This window comes from Lynx rufus, unplaced genomic scaffold (assembly GCF_022079265.1).
Source record: "Lynx rufus isolate CCGP_SWC_20201006 ecotype Redwood Valley unplaced genomic scaffold, mLynRuf1.p SCAF_15, whole genome shotgun sequence".
Taxonomy (NCBI): Eukaryota; Metazoa; Chordata; class Mammalia; order Carnivora; family Felidae; genus Lynx; species Lynx rufus.
This window is the reverse complement of record NW_025814829.1, coordinates 51,160,049-51,182,669: the sequence shown is the minus strand read 5'-3', so window position 1 is coordinate 51,182,669 and position 22,621 is coordinate 51,160,049. Positions and strand designations below refer to the sequence as shown.

The window sequence follows — 22,621 nt, the reverse complement described above, 5'->3', positions numbered from 1 at the left end:
AAGAGCAGTCAGAGAAAGACAAATATTATATGATTTCACTCATATGTGAAATTTAAGAAACAAAACAAATGTGCAAAGGAAAAACAAAAGAGACAGAGAGATTCTTAATTATAGAGAACTGATGGTTACTAGAGGGAAGGTGGGTGGGTGGATGGGTGAAATAGGTGATAGGGATTAAGGAGTGCACTTGTGATGAGCACTGGGTGTATACAGAAGTACTGAATTACTACTGTATATCTGAAACCAATAAAACACTTTATATTAACTATACTGGAATTAAAATAAAATTTAAAAAAAGGAAAAAAGTGACATGCTAGTTGGAAATACAAACATGCCTTCTTAGAAGAAAATATGTCAAATACACAAGTGTTTGTACCTTTTGACTTAGTAATTCTACTTTTAGGAACTTAAATTAAAGAAAAACACAGGGATGTGGATAAGCATTTATATACCATGATATTTATTCCACCTTACTTCATCTGTTTACCTAAGTTTACTTACATCTGTTTTTATGTGATAAACTGGAAAAAACACACAATTTAACAATTATTAAATAATGATACATTTAAGAAATAGAATATCATATAACTATGAGAAATAATTTTTGAAGACTGTTCAATGACATGGGAGAATACATTGTGACCTAGTAAGTAAATAAAGTAATATATAATTACATACTGTATATAATCTCAATATGTTATTTCTTAACTCTGTAGACGGAAATATACCAAAATGTTAAATGGTTATCTCTGAGTTTGGGATAACAAAGTTATTTTCATTTTTATACTGCTCCCTATTTTCCAATTTTCTATCACAAACTCATATTATGTTTAAGAGGAAATTTTTTTAGGGAAAAATGTATCTGGAAAATCAAGAGAAGAAAATGGAAAATACCTATTTTTTTAATGCTTTTAAAAAACACTCAAACCACTTACCTGTGGTATACAGTCAGTGTATGCAAACATTGATTTAAAGCGATCATCCATGCTAATGTGGTAAAGAACACACATTGCTATTTGTTTGTAGTTTTCATTACCTGGGAATAAGAAATCATGAACATGATTAAATCATGGATATAATTAATTTTTTTGGTATAACACACTCAAATTAATACATTAAGACTTTTAACCTCCTGAATCAAATGCTTATACACCTCTAATTTAGAAAATATTTTGACCTCCCTATTTCAATTTTAAAGTCTAGAATATACTGTCTGTGAAATATTAATTTCCAAGAGACAACGTGCATTTTGCAAAAAGAAAATTAACCACAAACCAAAGAATTTATTGTTTTCAGTAGCCTACTGTGAACCAGATTGGATCACTGGCATCCTCACCCTGATGTTCCATGAAAATATGTGATTAACACAGCTCCTAACAGTGAGGATATAAGAAAAATAGCGAACAGAAAGTATATTTAATTCTTATGAGTCAGAAACTGGAAAAATAATCTAAATGATAAAAGAAGTACAGTAGTATTTATAACATTAAAAAAATACATGACTATAAAACGCTAAAGCCTACAAATAGACTAAGGACCGCCTCAGTACTGAGGCCTAATACACCTCAAAACTGAGAAAGAGAAACAAATGATATATCATAGATTGAACAATAAAATGGGATTCTATGTATCATGCAGTCCTTGCTTTCAGATAGGTCATATTTTAAGGTCCTATTTATAATCTCTAAGTCAGTGACAGAACTAGAATTAGAAAACTTGTCTAACTAAAAAGTTTTATCAAGAAACGATATCCTTTTTGAAAATTCTAGGCTATGAGAAATAGTTGAAGATATTTGGAATTTAAAAGAATCAAGTAGGTAAGTGAATTTAATTGATAAATAATATATGAAGATTTTAAAAGTTTAAACATGGAGGATAAACTTAGCACCTTTATCCTTGTGTCTACCATACCACAAAATTACTAAAATATATAGTGTTTTTTAAAATTCTGTTTTAGATTCTTATTGAATTTTTTGATATATTAGGCATATCTTTCCAGATGGTTAGAAATTCTTAGACCATGTGAACTTTGGTATTCTCACGAGGCTTAGTAGAACACATGGTAGTTTCTTATTAAATATCCACTGACTGATTTTAATATTTAAAGAGCATAGTGATTATAGTTAACAATCCTGTATTGTATATATTTGAAAGTTACTGACAGTAAACCTTGAAAGTTCTAACCACACACCCACACCCATCCACACACCCCCCAACACACACACACAGTTAACTGTGTGAGGTGACAGATGTGTTAACTAACCTTACTGTGGTAATTATTTTTCAATATATACATATATCAAATCATTACATCACATACATTAAACTTATATCATGTTATATGTCATTTAGATCTCAATAAAGCTGGAAAACAAGGAGCAGTGTTACATTAAAAAACCAGAGGTTGGGGTGTTAAGGAATCTACTCCTGAAATCATTGTTGCACTATATGCTAACTAATTTGGATGGAAATTAAATGAATGAATGAATGAATGAATGAATAAATAAATAATAATAAATAAATAAATAGACTAGCATGTCCACTGGGTTATTATTTTTTTTAATATTTTAATTTATTTAATTATATCCAAGTTAGTTAGCTTATAGTGCAACAGTGATGTCAGGGGTATGGGTTATTATTTATAACTGAAAATTTGAAAATAATCTAGATAACCAACATTTAGAAAATCATAAAATAAATGGTGATATGCTTAGGTAATATTATCTAAACATTATGCAATTATTATGCTTTGCATGTTATAATTATATAACATTATATAAATATTAAAAATCATTTTTAAGGATGCCTGGCTTGCTCAGTTGGTGTAGCATGTGATTCTTGATCTTGAACTCCATGGTGGGTGTAGAGATTAGTTAAAAATAAAATATTTAAAAAAATAAAAAAAAATCAGAGGCTAAAACAGAAGAAATAAACACATTTATTCAAAGACAGAAATTACTAACTTCTACAAGAGCTTCAGATTTGAGGCAAATATTTTAAAAGTTATAGGAGATCTTTTACAAGTAAATAAAAAAATATAGTGACTAGCTCTAATTCTTTGTTTTCCTTGAGCTTATATGTTACATAAAAATATATCACGTGGTGGGACACCTGAGTGGCTCAGTCACTTAGGCATCTGACTCCTAACTTCGGCTCAGGTCATGATCCTATGGTTCATGAGTTTGAGCCCTTTGTTGGCTTCTGTGCTGACAACGCAGAGCCTGCTTGGGATTCTCTTTCTCCCTCTCCCTCTGCCCCTCCTCTGCTTGTGCTGTCTCTCAAAATAAAATAAACATTAATATATATATATATATATATATATATAATAGAGAGAGAGAGAGAGAGAGAGAGAGAGAGAACAAAATGAATCTTCAAAACAATAATCTGTCAAGTAAATATTATCCCTATGCTTCAGATGAGGAACTTAATGCTTAGAGAAAAATATATATTTGCTACACGGCCTTGTAAATGAGCAGGGATTTAAACTCTGATTCTAAAATCTTCACCAGGTTATGTTACAATAACACTCAAATACTTTTGTAATTGATAAGATGAAATGGCCTTCTAATACTGGGTATGAAAGACTGATCTATACTGACAGACATATGACAGAATAAAACACATTTTTGATATACTTTTTTAAAAGCTAGATTTCTGCATCTTTCAAAATAGTTTGGTTAAAGCCTGTTTCCTTCGGCTTTCAATATCAGCATAAAAATGACTCCCTGGGATAAAACAAACAAACAAAAATCCATTCCTTATCTGATGAATACATACTAGTATACATTTTCATTTTAACTAAAAATCTGTGAATTCACTAACTCAACCACTTGGAACACAACACATGCAGAAACTACATTTTATATGTGAAATAACACTTATTTTATCTCATGTTTTATGTCTGTTTCTCTATAGCATTATAGTTTATAGAAAATTTGCAGAATAAAGAGTGCAGGAGAAATCATTTTGGGTAAATTTCAGGTCCTTTCTACTATTTGAAAAATGTCACTACACAATCTGTGGAGAAGACAGACGCTGAATTCAAAAGATAAGCTCTAAGGATAATGACCCTAGGCTTAGATGAAAAGGTGAGATATAAGAACAGAGGAGAAAGTACACTTAATCTGAAGATGAAGACTAGTAAATTCAGAAACACAAGTTAGCTGTAGAAAATATATACACTAAGTATTTAGGGGTAAGAATTCTACTTGGAAGATGTGAGGCAAAAATTGTGAAATTACTCCAAAATGAGAAAAGTATAGACAAATTGGGTATACCATCAATTCCAACATTTTGTTCTTGGGATCAAAGCAAATATAGAAATAGAAAATACAGAAATCTATAGAAATATAGAAATCTATAGAAATAGAAAATATAGAAATATAGAAATAGAAAAGATTCACAGATACTACTAAAGCATATTTTCCCACTGTTGAAGGCATGCATTTACACTTATTTTAGTATAAAACACACCTGTCATAGGCAAACAAATCTTTGTAAAAATTTTCTTTTTTTTTTAATGTTTGTTTATTTTGAGAGAGTGTGCACCCACACGCATGACGGTAGGAAAGGGGCAGAGAGAGAGAGAGGGAAAGAGAGAATCCCAAGCAGGTTCCACACTGTCAGAGTAGAACCTGAGGTGGGGCTCAATCTCACCAATTGTGAGATCATGACCTGAGCCGAAATCGAGTCATATTCTTAAACATCTGAGCCACCCAGGTGTCCCTGTACAGGTTTTCTAACACGTAGGTTAAAAGAGAAGAAATCTGGGGCGCCTGGGTGGCTTAGTTGGTTAAGCGTCTGACTTCAGCTCATGGTTCGTGAGTTTGAACCCCAGCTCAGGGCCTGGAGCCTGCTTTGGATTCTGTGTCTCCCCTTCTCTCTCTCTGCCCGCCTCTCTTTCTCTCTCTCTCCCTCTCTCTCTCTCTCAAAAATAAACATTAAAAATTTTTTTTTTAAAGTGAAAAATTCCAACTTTATTCTCCAAGGAGGGTATCCTTATGGTTTGGTCAGATAATACTTCACAGTATTTAGCTTTTTTTTCTAGGTATTGGGATATTTTTAAATCTTTTCAAGTAGGGCCCTTCAGCAAACTTTCATATTTTTTTAATTTTAATTTTTTAATGTTTATTTTTGAGAGAGAGAGAGACAGAGTGTGAGTGGGCTGGGGCAGAAAGAGAGGGAGACACAGAATCTGAAGCAGGCTCCAGGCTCTGAGCTGTCAGCACAGAGCCTGATGCGGGACTCGAACTCAGGAGCCACAAGATCATGGCCTGAGCCAAAGTCAGATGCTTAACCAACAGAACCACGCAGGCACCCCAACAAACTTTCATATTCTGAAGGCAAATCTCTTTTTCCCTGCTATTCCAGTTTCTTTCTATATGTTGTTCAGCTGTGGGTATGTTCTAATCCTACTTAACTTTTACAAAATATTTTTTTAACAAAATATTATTTGAAGATATTTTCTCTATGTAGTGGGTTCACTGAAAAGTAGGATTCCAAAGCACACAACTTGGTAAATGGTAAAAGAAACAAAGAATCAATAACCAATAAAAAGATTCTTCAAGATCAAAGTACATCACCAAACAAATTAGAATTCAATGTGGAAACAGGAATAAAATGGTCCATGCTTGAGGAGAGTCTATTGCTGGTGTCAATGAAAAGAATTCTAAGGACTGTTCTAAGGTGGTACATCATTCATATAAGATGAGAGAAAAGATTCACTTTTAAGAGATCTGTACTCGATAAGATAGGTAACAAGGAAGCTCCTTTAGAGCTAATGATAATACACACTGATAATATAATTTATATAATGGTAATATATCCTAAGGATAAATCAAAGATATAGGATACGTGATAGAATAGGAAGCCTGGAGTAGAGTCCTAAAATTATAATAATTTCTGAAAAGCAGATGAATCACATATGTAAGAAACAGATCTCAGATATGACAATAACTTATTTTTTTTTCACAACATAACTAAATATCTAGTTTCAAGAAACAGAAAGATTCATTCTTCAGCCAGTCCTGCGTCTGCTCTTGTGTGCTGTCTCTTTTCTCTCCACACTCGTGGCCCAAGGTGAAAACTCCTTGCAGCTCTCTAATGCCTTCCTAATTCTTCTCTATCGTGACCCACTATTAAGAAAAAAACAACAAAACACCTCTGAACATGTCCCCAGTTCCCATCATCTCCCCCCCCCCCATAATATGTACCTAAAATGCTAATCATGCCCAATGCATGATGAAAACTGAAGGCCTGCGGTGGAATCTCCAGGGAAGCAGTGCTGTCCTGAAAGCCTGGCAGACAGCCAATCTTTTTAGAACTGTAGTTGTTTGAGAAAAGGGGAAAGAGAAAGGGTTAAGCCAACAGTGATACTGTTCCTACTGTATGTTAGGCATATGTTTTCTCGTTGACCCTGTGAGGAGGTAGATCCTATCTTTGATTTGGAGATGAGGCAATGATATTCATTAAGGTTATGAATCCTTCCAAAGGAGACACCACCATGAATCTGAGACTCAAATCTACATGGGACTACAAAGCCTGCTTGTGGGCTTCCTGTTATTATCATTATCCCTTAGTGACATAGTACAGGAAGGAGATGAAATTAGAAGGGACTCTATGAGACCTGGGAGTCTTAGAGAAGACAGTGGGAAGGTGGCCGAAGAGGGGAAGAGAAGATGAAATGCACAACAACAACCAGTTGTTTACTGGAAGACCTGTGCCCAGATACAGTAGGTTCTGAAGGGCCAAAGAAGTTCCTGACAGGGACAAAAGGAATTATCCCCCCAGCAGTTTGGGGGACTAGATCTTCAGCAGTTCTGAAGCTCACTTTCACTAAACTGGACCAGAGCTACCATCAGGCAGTGTTTGAGTTTATGAAAAAACACAAGGTGCTACAGAAGCTTAAAAGATGAGTGGCCCTGGTAGCATAACACTGTGGTTCAGAGCTCGGGCTCTGACAGGCTGGGTTCAATCTGTGACTCCTGCACCTGAGATAGAGCCTGTGAGTGTTATTTAAACTCTCCGTGCTTCAATTTCTTCATCAGCGGAATTGATATAACAACTGTACCTAACTCAAAGGGTTGTTACGTAAGGATTAGTTAAGAGAATTCTGGTAAAGCAATTAGTAGTACTGAGTCTGACACAGTAATAAACCAATTCAATACATATCATTTCTTACTATAATTATTATATGAACAAGAATGTTTTTTTCTGTTTTACCAACAGAACAGTACTATCGTGTGCCCCTAACACACACGGTGGGTTTTTCTCTTTTCAAGATCGGATCATAGTCAGAAATAAAGCAGGCTTGAGAAGCAGCGGAGATTTCTCCAAGATGAGCTAGGCAGGGTCCAGAGGTATATTCTGAGCCTGCAGCTAAGCCACTTGTCCTTCTATTCAGTCACTTTCCCGTAAAGCTTTACTATTCCCAAAGTATGGGCTGAAGAGAGTTACCTTACTTCAAGACTCCACTAAGTGACCCCTATCTGATAGGAGCCCTTCATCATTCTCTCATTCTTACAGGGTTATAAATTCCTTAATAAGAGTGCAACTTGAGAAAAGAACATAATCAAAATACAGATTCAGTACACATTCATCCTCCACCACTACCACAAACACACTGTGAATCTCTCACCCCTCTTTAATGCTTCTGCATCTGCAATAGAACTTAAACTCAGTCTTGGAGTAGGAAACTATACAGGTGATCGGCTACCAAGAAGATGAAAGGACTCAGGCAGAAGTCTAAGAACACTGCAGACAAAGCTCACAATTAGCTACATTACTTATTTACCTTCAAGTGGCATGTCCCATGCTTCCCCCCTTGTTTATGCCGAGCACAACTGAACAAAAGAAACTGAAATATGACAGGCATTACACCAGAGGTATTCTTTTTCCTTGAGAAAAGTGGGAAAGGAGGTGATGACAGATCTAAGGGACTACAATATTGTACTCACAGGTCAATATAACACAAGTTGCTGATATGTCTTCTGGTTTTGTCTGGGTAAATGTTCCCTGGAACCCAATCACATGATTTACAAATACCTATAAATTTGATTTTCAGGGCACCTGGGTGGCTCAGCTGCTTAAGTGTCCAACTTTGGTTCAGGTCATGGTCTCACGGTTCATGGGTTCGAGCCCCACGTCGGGCTTTGCGCTGTCAGCCGTCAGAGCCCCCTTTGGATTCTCTTCCTCTCTCTCTGCCCCTCCCCTACTCACATGCTCATGGACTCTCTTTCTCAAAAATAAACAAACATTAAAAAAAAATTGATTTTCTGGGGCGCCTGGGTGGCTCAGTCAGTTAAGCATCTGACTTTGACTCAGGTCATGATCTCGGGTCCATGAGTTCTAAGCCCTGTGTTAGGCTCTGGATGCTGACAGCCCAGAGCCTGGAGCCTGCTTTGGATTCTGTTTTCCCCTCTCTCTTCCCCTCCCCCACCCATGCTTGTTCGCTCTCTCTCTCAAAAACAAATAAACATCACAAGCTTTTTAAAAAATTGATTTTCTTCCCTTTTTTTTGTATTTTTTTAGGGAATTTAAAAATACAGAAACTGACATTTGCCCTTTAACTCAGAAAAAAGATGTAAATATTCTATACATGATCTTCTAACCCATGTTACCTTGACGATTCTAATTCACGTCTTATTGCTGCAAATCACATATTTCCTTTCTCTACTAAAGAACTGCAATATATGAATGAAGATTGCAATATATTACAGTATATAACCGTAATTATTCACTGAAGCATTAATTATTATATAAATGATTAGTTGCTTGATGAAAATACAGCCTATAACTTCATGGCATCTAGCAGATATTCTGACAGCTGTAAAAAAAGGACAAAGTATTTTAGGACAAAAGTGCATACCCGGAGTGGGAAGATGTCTGGAAATAACCTAAATTCATCTCCTCAAACACAGCTGCACACAAAAAGTAATGGCTTTCTGGCAGTCAACATTTATTATTACTTAAAGGCTAATTTGCAGATCACATAGCAATAAACAGTCATTAAGAGAGATTAAATGGTCCAAGTAAAATTAAGAGCTTATCCTTCATTATAAGCTAATCATCTTCTTTGATTGGAAGAAAGGATATCTGAGTTTTTAAAAAATAAACCTCAAAAAAAATCTTGTATATCCTAAATGAATTTGGGGCTTGGGGGTATGATTTTCCCATAAGAATTCATGACTAAGAACCATAAACTGCAGCTAACCAGCTATGATTCCTCTACATCCTACAAATGGCAGGCATTTCAAAAGGGCTCCTTTAAGACTTACAGACATCAATTATTCCCAAGTAAAAACAGGCTGCCAATAGTCCGTATGCTGGCATAGCACCAAAGGCCCTGTGAATTTTGAGCAGAGCAGTGAAAAGACTGAATATTTTTGAGAACTAGGTCCTTAATGACTAGAGGTGGATTAGTCAAATCTGTTCAAGTAATAAGGCCAGGGTGGAAAAAAAATGGCCTAGTCATTATGATTCCTTTGGTATTTACGGTAATAAACATGAATCATGATGAACTCACTGGCTATTAAACGCAGAGGTCATAAGTACTTCGATAGGATTTCCACAGGAATTCACCGTTAATTAGCTGGATCATTATTTGAAAGTGTTAGTGAATTATCTTAGCAGTTGTGCAGCCATTCCCCCCAAATTGGTCATTCCCAGCTGAGGGCAGTTAATGCCTTAACAAACTGGTCATTAACTCCAGTAACTGATTTGTGGGAATTACTGCACTTATAAAGTACATTCAAGACTTTTTCCTTTTTTAAAAAATCTGCAGCTGTAGTTCAGCTGGAGCAGCTGAAGGAGGAAAAAAAAACGTTCTCTGGACTGCTCTCATGATCGATTTTCTGCCAATTAAAGGGCAAACGCATGCTGATGGGTTTTGAATTTTAAAATGTCTTCAGTTTTTCATCTCCGAAGTGATTAGTAAAAACACCAGTTAGTTACTAATTTTGTAAGACACTTGGGATTTTCCATTCACAGTTCAGTCAAGCAGAAATATGAGTTTGAACACCAGAACTCAAAGCCAAATTTCCGCTTCTGCAGTAGACCCAGCCCAACACTTTGTAAAAACAGAGTGAGAACACAAGTTATGGGCCACATTATTAGCCAGATTCTCATTCTCTTTTGCACTCCATGTCTTCATTCAAAGTAGAAAACTCCCTTTGAAGTCACAAAGGCCCCAGGAGAAGATAAGATATATATGCTCAGTATGATCAGACAGCCTTAGTTTAAACTCGAATTTGAGGAGATCATTTTTAAGACTACAACTATACTGGACAGTCTCCTTTTTAGAATACATTTGTTCACAGTATAAAGATTTGAGATGAATAGATAAAAACCAAGAGCTTTTAATCATGAGCTGAAGGGGGAGCATTACAGAATGTAGGTTACAATGATCAGTATGAAAACAAGTGTAACAATAGTCTTGTGATACAGGGTTTCATGGATAAATGATTTTTGTGTCCAATGACTTGATATAAAAACTATAAAAAACTGAAATTGTAAAGCTACCAGTAAGCTCAACAGCTCAGTCACATTAAGAGATAGTCACTAAGTACTCTAAAATCAAATACTTTTGATGCATTTTCATTCATTTTATGTACAACCGCACATTCTGCCATATAGTTCATTTTTCAAATATTTGCAACATATTTTAATTATTTTATTACCTGGTCTATAGTGGCCTTTTATTATGTCTAAAGCATACTATAACAACTTATAATACACCCTACAAAATGTGCACTCTTGTGGTACCAACGATAGGGACCAAAATAAAGCCCTTAACAATGACTGCTTTCTAGCCTACAGGTCCACACCATTGACTTAATGTGCTTCGGTCAGCTTTTACCTTGTAGAAATGGAGACACCCCAGGCAATATTCACACACAGAGTATTGGAACCAGCTGGTGATAGAAGAATCCTAAGAAAAAAGGCTTCTTGATTTAATTGGGAAAACAGGAGGAAGCATAAATTTTACTGCCATTAATAACTTCAAGCAATCTTGATATGACTCTACCTCACCCTGACGGCTAAACATGTGCTTTTTGTTAAAGTGTTTGCCACATCTGACCCCTATTGTTTGCTCACTTGATCAGGTAAGAAAATGTAGGTTTATTTATAGGATAAATGAGGCCTATTAAAATTGAGAAACAGTGCAGTAGTCTATGAGGAGCTGCATACTGAAACAGATGTGTGAAATTCCATAACAGTTTTGTAATAAACAGGCCAAATGAAGTTATTTTAAAAAGTCTACTTTAAGTTTCTTAAACCATCATAAAGGCAACCTAGTTTTTAAAAACTGGAAAACACCTCCTAATTAGAAAACATTATTCTGACAATTTCCCACCAATTTTTAATAAACAGGCCAAAAAAATGTCGTGTACTACATATTACTCTCTCCACAAAATAAAGACGTGCTTTATTTCTTAATTTTAGGATCCTTTTGATAAAATAAAAATTAAGCCATTAATTATAATGAAAAATAATATTATGGGGGACTTTCAAAGGTGTTCAGAACCTAACTGTTTCAATTTTCTTTTAAGGACATATGACAGAATGGTCAAAAGAAATAACCCTTAATTTTTAAGTGATCAAAGTTTAGAGTCCAACAGTCTCTGCTCTGGTGATCTCCCACAATAAGGGAAATCAGACTTGTCTCAACCGGAAGAAATCAAACATTTATCACTTAACTCTTGACCTGGTCTGACTTGCTACACGCTGATAAAATCTTTCTACAGCCTTGGAAAATGCCCTGAAACCCAGATTACCTAATGTAATCTAGACCAAGATGAATCAGGTGCCATTCCTACTCTCAAAACCATTCTGGGTCTACTCACAGAATGCAGAAACATTTATATCCATTTAGAACACCTTGGAAACCCTAATTTATCTTGCAGTGAAGACAATATGGTCCAGCAATGCTGTGACTGAAATTTGGGTCCTTTTTGAAATGATTCATGTGGAACTGTGAAACAGGCGTGACAATGTGCTACTGAATCTCAGAATCCTAATTTTCCTGCCATAACCAATAAAATTAGTTTCAGCACAAACCAGTCATGTAAATTAGCATGCTCACAACTTTCAAATTTGGAAGAGTCAAAAGTTATATAGCTAGAAATTTAAATCAAGATTTAAATTACAGACCAAACTTTCGCACTAGTTGTATGCAGTGCTATACATGTATCAATGACCTGATGCCTCTGGTGATTAAAGGGCAACTTGAAAAAGATGTCTGGGCTAGTTAACTTTTTTAGCTAACTTGCACAGAGATTCATAAATCACATGTGAATGTGCCTAATGCAAGTTAAGCACATGATGAATATTTATTGAGTGTGAGTTCGATCTTTAGCTATTACTATATTACTATATATATATTGAAAAGCTACCAACATCTCTAGGTAACACTACGAATTCCTCAGTTTTTTTAGGAAGCATTTTCCTGTCTGCTCATAAATGAACTAAAGAAGTATCCCTAGGCAGGGTAATTTGTGATGCTGGATTCAACATTTGGGTTTTTGGCTTGTTTTTTTATTTTGTTTATTTTGTTTGCTTTTTGGTGGTTTTAAAAAGTTTCCATTTTAATTCCAGTTAGTTAAGGTACAGTGTTACATTAGTTTTAGGTCTACAATATAATGATTCAATACTTCCATACATCACCCTGTGCTCATCAGGACAAGTGCCCTCCTTAATCCCCATCATCTATTTCGCCCATCCCCCCACCCCCTTCCCTCTGATAACCATCAGTTGGATCTCTACAGTTGAGTTTGTTTCTTGATGTGTCTCTTATTTTTTTCCTTTTGCTTGTTTGTCTTGTTTCTTAAATTCCACATATGAGTGAAATCATATGGTATTTGTCTTTCTCTGACTGAATTATTTCGCTTAATATTATTATTATACTCTCTAGTTACATCCATGTTGTTGCAAATGGCAAGATTTCATTCTTTTTTATGGTTGGAAAATATTCCACTGTGTGTGTGTGTGTGTGTGTGTGTGTGTGGTGTTTGTATATGTGTGTATATCTTCTTTATCCATTCATCAATCAATGGACACTTGGACTGCTTCTGTGTCTCAGCTATTGTAAATAATGCTGCTATAAACATAGAGGTGCATGTATGGGCTTTTGAATACTTTAAAAGAACAGCATGCTAATCTAAGATCAAACCTGTCTTTTCATCTATTTGAATAGTGCTTCTCAAACTACCTGTGGTTTAGGGTCAAGTTTTTATTTTTCCTCCCATGTGTCAGAGACCAACACTTTTATAAATTATACTGAAAACAAAATTAAAGAAAATATATGCAACACAGAAGTTCAAAAAATGTATTATACTCAGCAGACATAATATTATATACATAAGTTGCTGTAAATTGTCTAAACTCTGATTCTTAATTTCTGGATTTACTCACTTCAGACAAGTAAAAAACAGTTTATGAATGTGCATTGGTTGGTGGACCATACTTTGAGTTATCACTGTATTAGAAGATTCCTGCCTTGAATCACAAAATTCACTGAAGATATCTGTACCATATAAGTGAAATCCAAGTGCTATTTCAAGGTTTACAACAAACCCCCTATAACCAGGCATAGAATAGTCAAAACTATGAGGTAAGAAGACTTTTTACTGTGCTCATCTTTTTTCATTTAGGGACCATTAACCCTCAAACCTTCCCTTCCTTTTCTTCCACCTTATCATAACTAACGTTTGTATAAGGCCTTTTAGTTATGAAATAAATAGATATCAATTCTCTCATCAGAGTTGCAAAACAATCCCATCGGATGGATTTTCTAAACAGGACAAAAGGCTCACACCTATTGACTTGCCTCCCAACCAATAAGGGGTGAAGGGAAGGAAGGAGACTCAAGCTCAGTTCTTTTAATGGTCATTCCTTTCATGTGCTCCTTTCATACATTAATCCATCCAACCACCTACCAGATATTTTCTGAGAGCTTACAATGTGCTAGACATTGTTGTAGGCACTGGAAATGTAGGAGTGAATGAGACTGATACAAATCCATATTTTCATGCAGCTTATAGTCTTTGGGACCCAATGGGAATGGTGGTGATAGTGGGTGTGTGGTGAAGACAATAAACAAGATAATTACATGAAAGATAGATCATGTGGTGATTAAGTGCTATGAATAAAAATAAAAGGAAAAAGAGAATAACCTGAGAGCAAAGCCCTTTCATGAGGGAATGAACTGTGCAAACAACTAGAAAAGGACATGCTAGGCAGAAGGAACAGGAAGTGTCAAAGTCATGAGGTAGGTGTGTCATTACATGGTTCAAGGAATAGCATGGAGGCCAATGAGTTTTCAGCAGAAAGAACAAAAACAAGAGTACTAGAAGATGTAGTTACAGAGGTAAGGAGCTGACAGAGAACATATAAATGCTTGTAGGCCATTGTTAGGACTTTGGTTCTTCTCTGGATAGGAAGTCATTGAAGATTTCTGAGCACAGAAATGACACGATTTAACTCAAATTTTAACGTGATCACTCCGTGTGCTGTGTTAAGGAGAGAATGTGGGGCAAGGGTAGAAGCACAAAGACGAGTTAGGATGCTACTGTATTAAGCCAGAAAAGAGAAGATGGGGCTGGCAACAGGGTGGTAGCAGCTATGTTTTGAAGACAGAGCTGACTGCCCAGACAGACTGGATGGAGGGTAAGAGGGAAAAAGAGAAATTAAGGAGAACTTCCCCAGTTTTGGCTGGTTAATTACAAAGTTTCCATTTTATGGAGAGAGAAAAGACTGAAAACAGTGGAAATTATCTTTCTGTTTATATTGGGGAGTCGTCCATATAGGCAGAGTATTTAAACAGAATGGATGAAGTCACCAAGGGAGCAAGTATAGATGGAGAAAAATTCTATGGACTAAGCCCTGGAAGGTGTTCTAATGTTTAGAGACTGGGGAGATAAGGTAGAAGCAGAAAAGGAGACTGAGAAGGACTGGGAACTTAGGGGAAAAACCAGAAGAGTACTGTGTCCTGGAAAATCAATGAAAAAAGAAGAGGAGAGAAACTACCAAATGTTCACTACTGATGGAGTACTAGGAGTGCTGGGAATTGACCACTGGATTTGGCAATGTAGAGGTCACTGGAACTTGACCACAGTGATGCCGTGGGGGTGTGTGTATGTGAAAGTCCAACTGGAAAAGATTAAAAAGTGTAGAACAGTGAGGGAGGGGGGAATTGAGATTGGATAGAGAAGAGAGGAGAAAGAGGGAGTGGGATGCAAAGAGCACAGAGCAGACAAGGAGGGATATGAATGCATGCAAAAAGAGAGAAACTGGGAGATAGGAAATGACCGCAATTCTTGAGGCATTCTGCAATAATGGGAAGAAGAGAAATGGGATGGTAGTTGAAAGATGAAAGAGTGAAGTGAGAGTAAAGAAGAATATTAAGATGGAAGATATAGTAGCATATTTATATGTCAATGGGAATGATCTTCCAGAGAGGGAAAAATTAATGCAAGGGAGGAGAACTGCTGGAGCAAGAACCTTGAGTAGGTGACAGGGAATGGGATGGAGAGGGAATGTTGGTCAATGATGAGATTAGGAGCAAGTTCATCCAGAATAATGTGAGGGAAGCCAAGTACAGACAGAGGTAGGAGGGTAAGTGTGGCAACAGGAACTCATGGAAGTTTTTCTGACTGCTCCTATAGTGAAATAGGAACAGAACAAGGTAATGAGCCTAGGATGAACATGAGGTATTGGATTTATGAGAAGGTATAGGAATGAAACTCTCACTTAGGAGAGTGGGAGGACCAGATAAAGAAGAAAATGTAGTATGACTGCTGGGCAGCATGAAAAGTCTAGTATTGGTTAATTATCCAGAATGTACTGCATGCTGTTGTCCCTCTGTGCTCAGGGTCTTCCTTTTCCACTCTCCTACATCATGTCATACATTCCCCACCCTTCTTCACAAAGCACCAAAGAAAGTGATAAAAATGATTCTAAGATGTGAGTGGCTGAACACTCAAAATGTCTAAAGGGCAAGGCAAGAAATATAATGAAACGTCTATGAGAAAGTAAGGTTTATCTCAGGGGAATGGGAGAGTTTGGATCATGCCTAGAAATCCAAAGATAAAATTAAGAGACTATATTTTGGTAAAGCCGAACATGTCTTCTAGCTGGATTTAAGCTGCTAATTTGAGACTCCTGGTGTATTATTACAATCAGGAATGTATGCATTTAACAGGAATTAAAAGCTTTAAAGGAATGCTCTAATTCACTGGTCTTCAAGGTACAGCCTGAGGATCCCTAAAGGGGATCCCCAAAGTCACACCATTTTTATAACAATACTAATATATTACTTTCCTTTTTAAAATTCACATTCTCTTATAAGAGGCTAAGACATATACGAAATATGATACCACGACAGAGTGTTGAGGGAGCTAGGAGAGCCAGCTGTTGTCTATTAAGCCTGACTTTAAAGAAATTTGCAAAATGAAAAAAAAAAAAAAGAAATTTGAGAAATATAAAATTATGCTACTCTTGTCACTAATTTTTGTCTTGTTTTGGAAAGAGTTTTCATAGCATATTTATGTTAAAGTGTAGCAACTTTGTTATTTTAAGATGAATATTTAATTTTTTCTCAATTATGAATATAGTAAATATCTCTAGATATAATCTCTAATAAACAAAAGTGCTTTGGAGGTCCTTAATAATTTTTAAGAGTGAAAAGAGTCCTGAGACCAAAGTTTGAAAACTGATGCTCTGTAACCACTGAATTCCTACAGTCTCCTGATAAACAGGGAAAACTTACAAAATAGCAGAGAAACTGTGGGAAGTGAGGATTGCCTATAATTTATAGGTAGCTATCTAATCTGTTTAACCACTAGGCTGGCTATGACTATTCCATTTTTGTTTTAACAAATGCAAAATTTCATATATGTAGGATGAGACCTACACATTTTATGTGTGTGTTTATTCCCTTGAGTTTAAGTCCCTTTGAAAATCAAGTTAAAAATTGAAAAGCTGACAGGAAAACTTGGAACATTACTCACTTTAAAATACATATCAATATCATTCAAAAAGGAAAAAGAATACTGTAAATAAACTCAAAATTGTTCAAAAGAGTTTACCAGTGAAATACGGTAGTTTTTTTTTAAATGTTGATTATGCATTCTGTAATAAAGTATCTCTCCCATTATGTGATGTTTAAAGCTTTCTGTACAAACTATTTCATGATGAACTAGGTAGGCTCTCCCAAAGAATGCACTTCAGTTGGGGACTTATGCTTGCTCCTTTACTTAACATCATCCCCAAGCACATCAAGCAGTACTTATTAGCTTATGAATCATCGGAGCCAGAGCAACTGAGAGGTGCAAAAACATTTGTCTGGTGCATCAGATGAAAAGCTAGGAACATTTAGTTTTCAAGTCACTTTTGAAACACTATCAGTGCATTCTCCAGGAAACTGAAGAACACACTATGACGAAGCATTTCCTTGCCAACTCCCAACCCAGGATATTCTGACATAAGGAAGCACTCTTGAGACACATCAAGGTCAAATGGCTTAAGAACTTATGACAGAGAATTTTTTTTATAACGATTTGATTCTTAGATGAGCCAAAAATCTCTAAACATTTAAAAAAAAATCAACTCTATATCATAAAAAACCTGACTGAACTAACAATTGGCTAAATAAAGCCAAACTTTCTAGGTCCAATTCAATTTGCATATAATCACATTTGCGGAAACCCCCGGCTATGACAGGTCTCCCAGATGGTAATATGAAGTTTCTACGCCTAAGAAATTATGTGTCAAGCATGGGAATGAATAACACTGAAAAGATTTTATAACTGATACTGAAATAGTAAGCAGAGATAAGTTTAGGATCCTTTATGAAATCTTAGGAAAGTAACATTATCAAAAATGAAGTAAGAATGGAATAATTTTGGTGGCATTTAAAAAAAACAAAGGGATACTTAGATACAAGGGTTCTCATGGATCCAAACGAAAATTTTGAAACATTTTTAACCATCGGGCTGGCTGTGACTAGTCCATTTTTGTTTTAACAAATGCAAAAATTCATATATGTAGGATGAGACCTACACATTTTATAAGGTTTATTCCCTTGAGGGAACTTCTATGCCTAGCAAAGGATCAAAACTATTCAAACAAATCAATTTCAGGAAAAGTGGAGAAAGAAAATTTTAAATAATGATTTCTAAAATTCTTTATTAATTCATTTTTTGTGTCCCTGATGTCAAAAGAAAAGCTAAATTCAAAATCCCTAAATGAAATGCTTTATATGACAATATTTTAAAATAATTTTTGGTTTTACTGAGTAACATTTCACTCAGCCTCACATGGCGAAACAGATGAGCTATAACAAAACCTCTCTGCCTTTAAAAGTAAGTCAAATCACAAAATCTTCCTCAATTACATTTTTTTCCTCAGTTATTCAGCAATTCTGACAACAGCAGGGGTCGCAATGTACTAGTTAAATGTTTCAGGATGCAAGAGAAGGGGATTAAATGTTCATATAGCACAGCTTTATTAGACCCTGAAAGATTCATGATTCATTGTACTCTAGTTAAAATAATCTATCATTAAATATAAAAAGATTTTTCAGTTATGGGGTCCCCAAATAATAGTAAAGAAAACCTACTTAAAATCTGATAGCATTTCCAGTTGAAACAACATCCCTTAAAAATCACTTCTGAAAAGTTCTCCACATGTGTAGCCCTACAAAAGTGGCTTTACATTTTTTGCATCTTTTAAAAAATAAACAATTTCTATACATAAAATAGGTAACTCTTTAATTCAGTCCTCTATCAACCTGAACTGAGTTTCTTTCTAATAAAAAACCAACCTGACCACTCATGTTCTACTCTATGCTCTTTAATTCCTTCTCCGTGATTACAATGAAGAAAATGTACTCCAAATTCTTCAAATACTTGATTTACAAAAGGTTTTTTCCATTAAAAAAAATTTCAATTCCATGGAATCACTCCCATCACTACTTGCCAAGAATAACCTAGAAGAATTTAGATAATCTACTGTTCAACACACAAAAAATCCAGCAGAGACAGTGATTAAGATTTCTGAACATTTGATGGGAAAGAAATCTAATCACTTTCCCATAGTTCAATGTTTTCCAAATGAATGTCAAATCAATCAGAACACAAAATTAATATAAGTCATAAGTAGAATAAACAATGAACAGAAAATAAATAGAAAATACAGTTCACTGCACACAGAAATGGTAAATACTGCTTTGTGAACATTTTTAAAAATTACGTTATGTTAAAATCTGTAATAGATGTAAGAAGTAAAATGTAATGTATATAAATATACACATATGGATATATACACATGCATATATATATCACATACACATGTGAGTATTAGGTTGTAGTGTAAACTATACTATAGATTCGGGTAAAGATGTTTGAAAGTCATTGCTCTATACTAATTATGTCCTATCCCTTTAAAATCTATGCTCTGTGTAATGCTTCCTTACTACAATTTCTATATAATTGTAGTGGCCAAAGACCAGAGATATTAAATATATCACTGAATTGCTCAATTGAGAAATTTAGTTTATTGTGTTAGGAGTTAATGATTTATTTTTCCACACAAGTAACATATACATTAACAAGTATAAAAATGACTATTCTATTATTAATAGCTTATCAGCAAATCATTTATACACTCAATGCAATTTCTTTGGACACAGCAGAGAGAACAAGCAAAATAGGTTTCTTCACAGTTAAAAGAAATGTTACAAAGTCTGCAATAAACCTTACTAAGAGGAGTGTGTTACTGGGAAGAGAACCCTTTGGGCATTCATTTGGAATTCATTTTTAACAAAATATACACTTCAAATAAGCTCAGTTGTCAGTTTCCAAGACCACAAGAGATTAGAAATATATCATTAGAGAGAGGAAAATTGCTGCTATAGAATTGCTTCTGGAACAGAAGAAATGAGAAGTGACAGCTAAAAATAAGAGGGGAAAACAGAAAACCTGTACATAAAAAATTTAAATACATGGAATTCTCAGGCCATTTAGTAAGGGGAAATAGTTGAGCACAGTAATATTTACATTCCTGTATAATAAATTATCTTGACTCAATGATTAAAAAAACTCATATAGCAGGTGAACGCAGGTACTCTGGTTCCAAAGCCCATCGTACTAACCACCACACTATACTTCTCAATAAAAATTTAAATTACGTTTATGGTATTAAAAGTACATTTAAGAAAACACTTATGAAAAGAAACATGTAATCAATTTTAAAGAACTTTATATAAAATGATTAAATACCCTTAATGTTATAAGCTGAGAAAACTTTCTTATCAGAAAGACCCATTCCTTGGATATCTATAGTTTGTATTCTATATAATTTCCTAACACTGTACTCTTATTTAACCTTTCCTTATTAACATGCATTATTATCTATATACTGAAGATGAAAAAATGGACACATAGGTTAAATAATTTACACAGTATCACATAGCTAATAACAGATGAAGCCAATATTCAAAGTCATATAGTATGGCTGCAGAATTCTAGCTTTTAATTAATGTGCTCTGTGGTACTATAGTAGTTAGATACACTACATATGGTAGTATTGCTATAATGTCTCAGGATGTATTTTTTTAAACAGATTCTGGTAATCCTGGAAACTCAGCTAAAATAAAATTCAGAAGTGCCTGGCTGGCTCAGTCAGCACAGAATGTGACTCCTGATCTCAGGATTGTGAGTTTGAGCCTCAACATGTGCATAGAGATTACTTAAAGATAAAAATCTGGGGCACCTGGGTGGCTCAGTCGGTTGAGCGTCCGACTTTGGCTCAGGTCATGATCTCACAGTTCGTGAGTTTGAGCCCCACATCGGGCTCTGTGCTGACAGCTCAGAGCCTGGAGCCTGCTTTGAATTCAGTGTCTCCCTCTATCTCTGCCCCTCCCCCACTCACACTCTGTCTCTTTCTCTCTCTCTCTCTCTCTCTCTCTCTCTCTCTCTCTCAAAAATAAACATTAAAAAATAAAAAATAAAAATAAAAATCTGAAAAAATAAGTAAAAGAAAATTCAGAAAAACTGGAAAATACCTTTCAGGATTGTTAGGTTGCTAACGCACCAATATTCTAGTTCTAATCCTTCCAAACATTTGCCAACCCCTTAAAGTTCGGCATGGCCATGTGACTTGCTGTTATCAGTGCCAAGTGTAAGCAAAAATTATATTTGTCAGTTCAGAGCGGAAGTCTTCAAGAGAAGTTTACAACTCTGCATTTTCTCTTTCTCTCTTCCCTGGTGCCATGGTGACCCAGAGATTCTGTTAGTCTTGGTCTCTGATGGTGACATGGACCAACACTTTCTACTCACTTATTATGGATATGTAATACGAGGAAGAAGTAAATCTTTGATGTGTCTTAAGGTACTGGGATCTTAAGGTTGTTTATTAATAATCATAGCCTTGTCTTCCACTAATACAGTTGACAGGTTTTTCGTGGGAAGTGATGAATAAAAGGGTCATTTTTGGACGATGATAAATACAAACAATTATAAAGTTTACAAAATGGTTATGTTCTAAAAACTCATACTGAAATCAGTTATTTGGAATTTGAAATGCTTTTTTTCCTCATAGGCTCACCTTATAAAAGGCCCACAGAAGCTTATTTAACTCATAATTTAAATGAAAAAGTAGAAAACAACAGTGTCTTTAAAATAATTAAAAGAATGTATGATACGTAAACAGATGTAAACCTGTATATTCTAAATACTTATAGGCATCCTGAAGCATTTTCCAGAAGCTGAAGTCACTGTTCTCTAGTATATTTTAATTTCTCTTCAATATGTACATTTTCTCCCTTTCCTTGATCCTGGAATATCAGTAGATATTCTCTTTTGTTTACTATGTATGATTGCCATTGCTTCCATGGCTTGTAAGTGGAGAATGAAAAGGTGGAACTAAACAAAGTTATTAAGCAAAAGATACATGGACATTTGAAAAGAAAGAAATTGCGTAGGTTAAAATTCAATACCTTGTGAGCAGTGAACAAAAAGGGAAAAAAAGATGGGACATAATCTTTACCTAAAGAGGAAGGATTTTAGAGCCTACTTATTAGTCCTCAGATCAAAGTTGTCATGAGTTTACAAAGTATACTGATTCCCCATATGGCAAAAAAGTTGAGCTGTACCCAAATTTCTGTACACTTTTAACAATTATTCAAATCACAACACCATTCCATATTTTTTTCAATTTGTTCTCCCAGAAAATTTTTGTGGCTGTTCTTGTGAGGATTTAACTATCAACCTATTTTATTTATCATACAAATGTAAGCCAAGAAGTTATGAAGGTAAGCTACCCATAAGCATCTCAACAAAATCATTCTGCTTTTAATCTGTTTTTACAGATAACAGAGGTAGAAATTTTTCAGATCTTCTACTTCTACCAATGTAATGCAAGATTTGAATAATACTAGCTTTTTACTTTCCTTGGTGTAGTAAAATCCGATGTCTTAGGAATTCATGATATTTCAAAGAAAATAACGAAGTAACAACACTTTGAAAGAATAACTCAAACAAGGTAAACACTTTTCAGTTGCTCTTCCTACTCAAAACCTCATCTCTGAAGCATGAAGAGTCCTAGATTATCATGGCTTCTCAGT

The 22,621-nt window shown here is 35.1% G+C and overlaps 1 protein-coding gene across 1 annotated transcript in view; it reads right to left on the bottom strand.

Annotated features, from left to right (window-relative positions):
* The window catches only part of KIFAP3 (kinesin associated protein 3), a 161,699-nt gene that overhangs the window by 70,498 nt on the left and 68,580 nt on the right, over window positions 1-22,621 (bottom strand). The window contains exon 11 of the mRNA XM_047077008.1: window positions 936-1,036. Coding sequence (XP_046932964.1) covers window positions 936-1,036 — 101 coding nt within the window. The remainder of the gene's footprint in view (window positions 1-935; window positions 1,037-22,621) is intronic.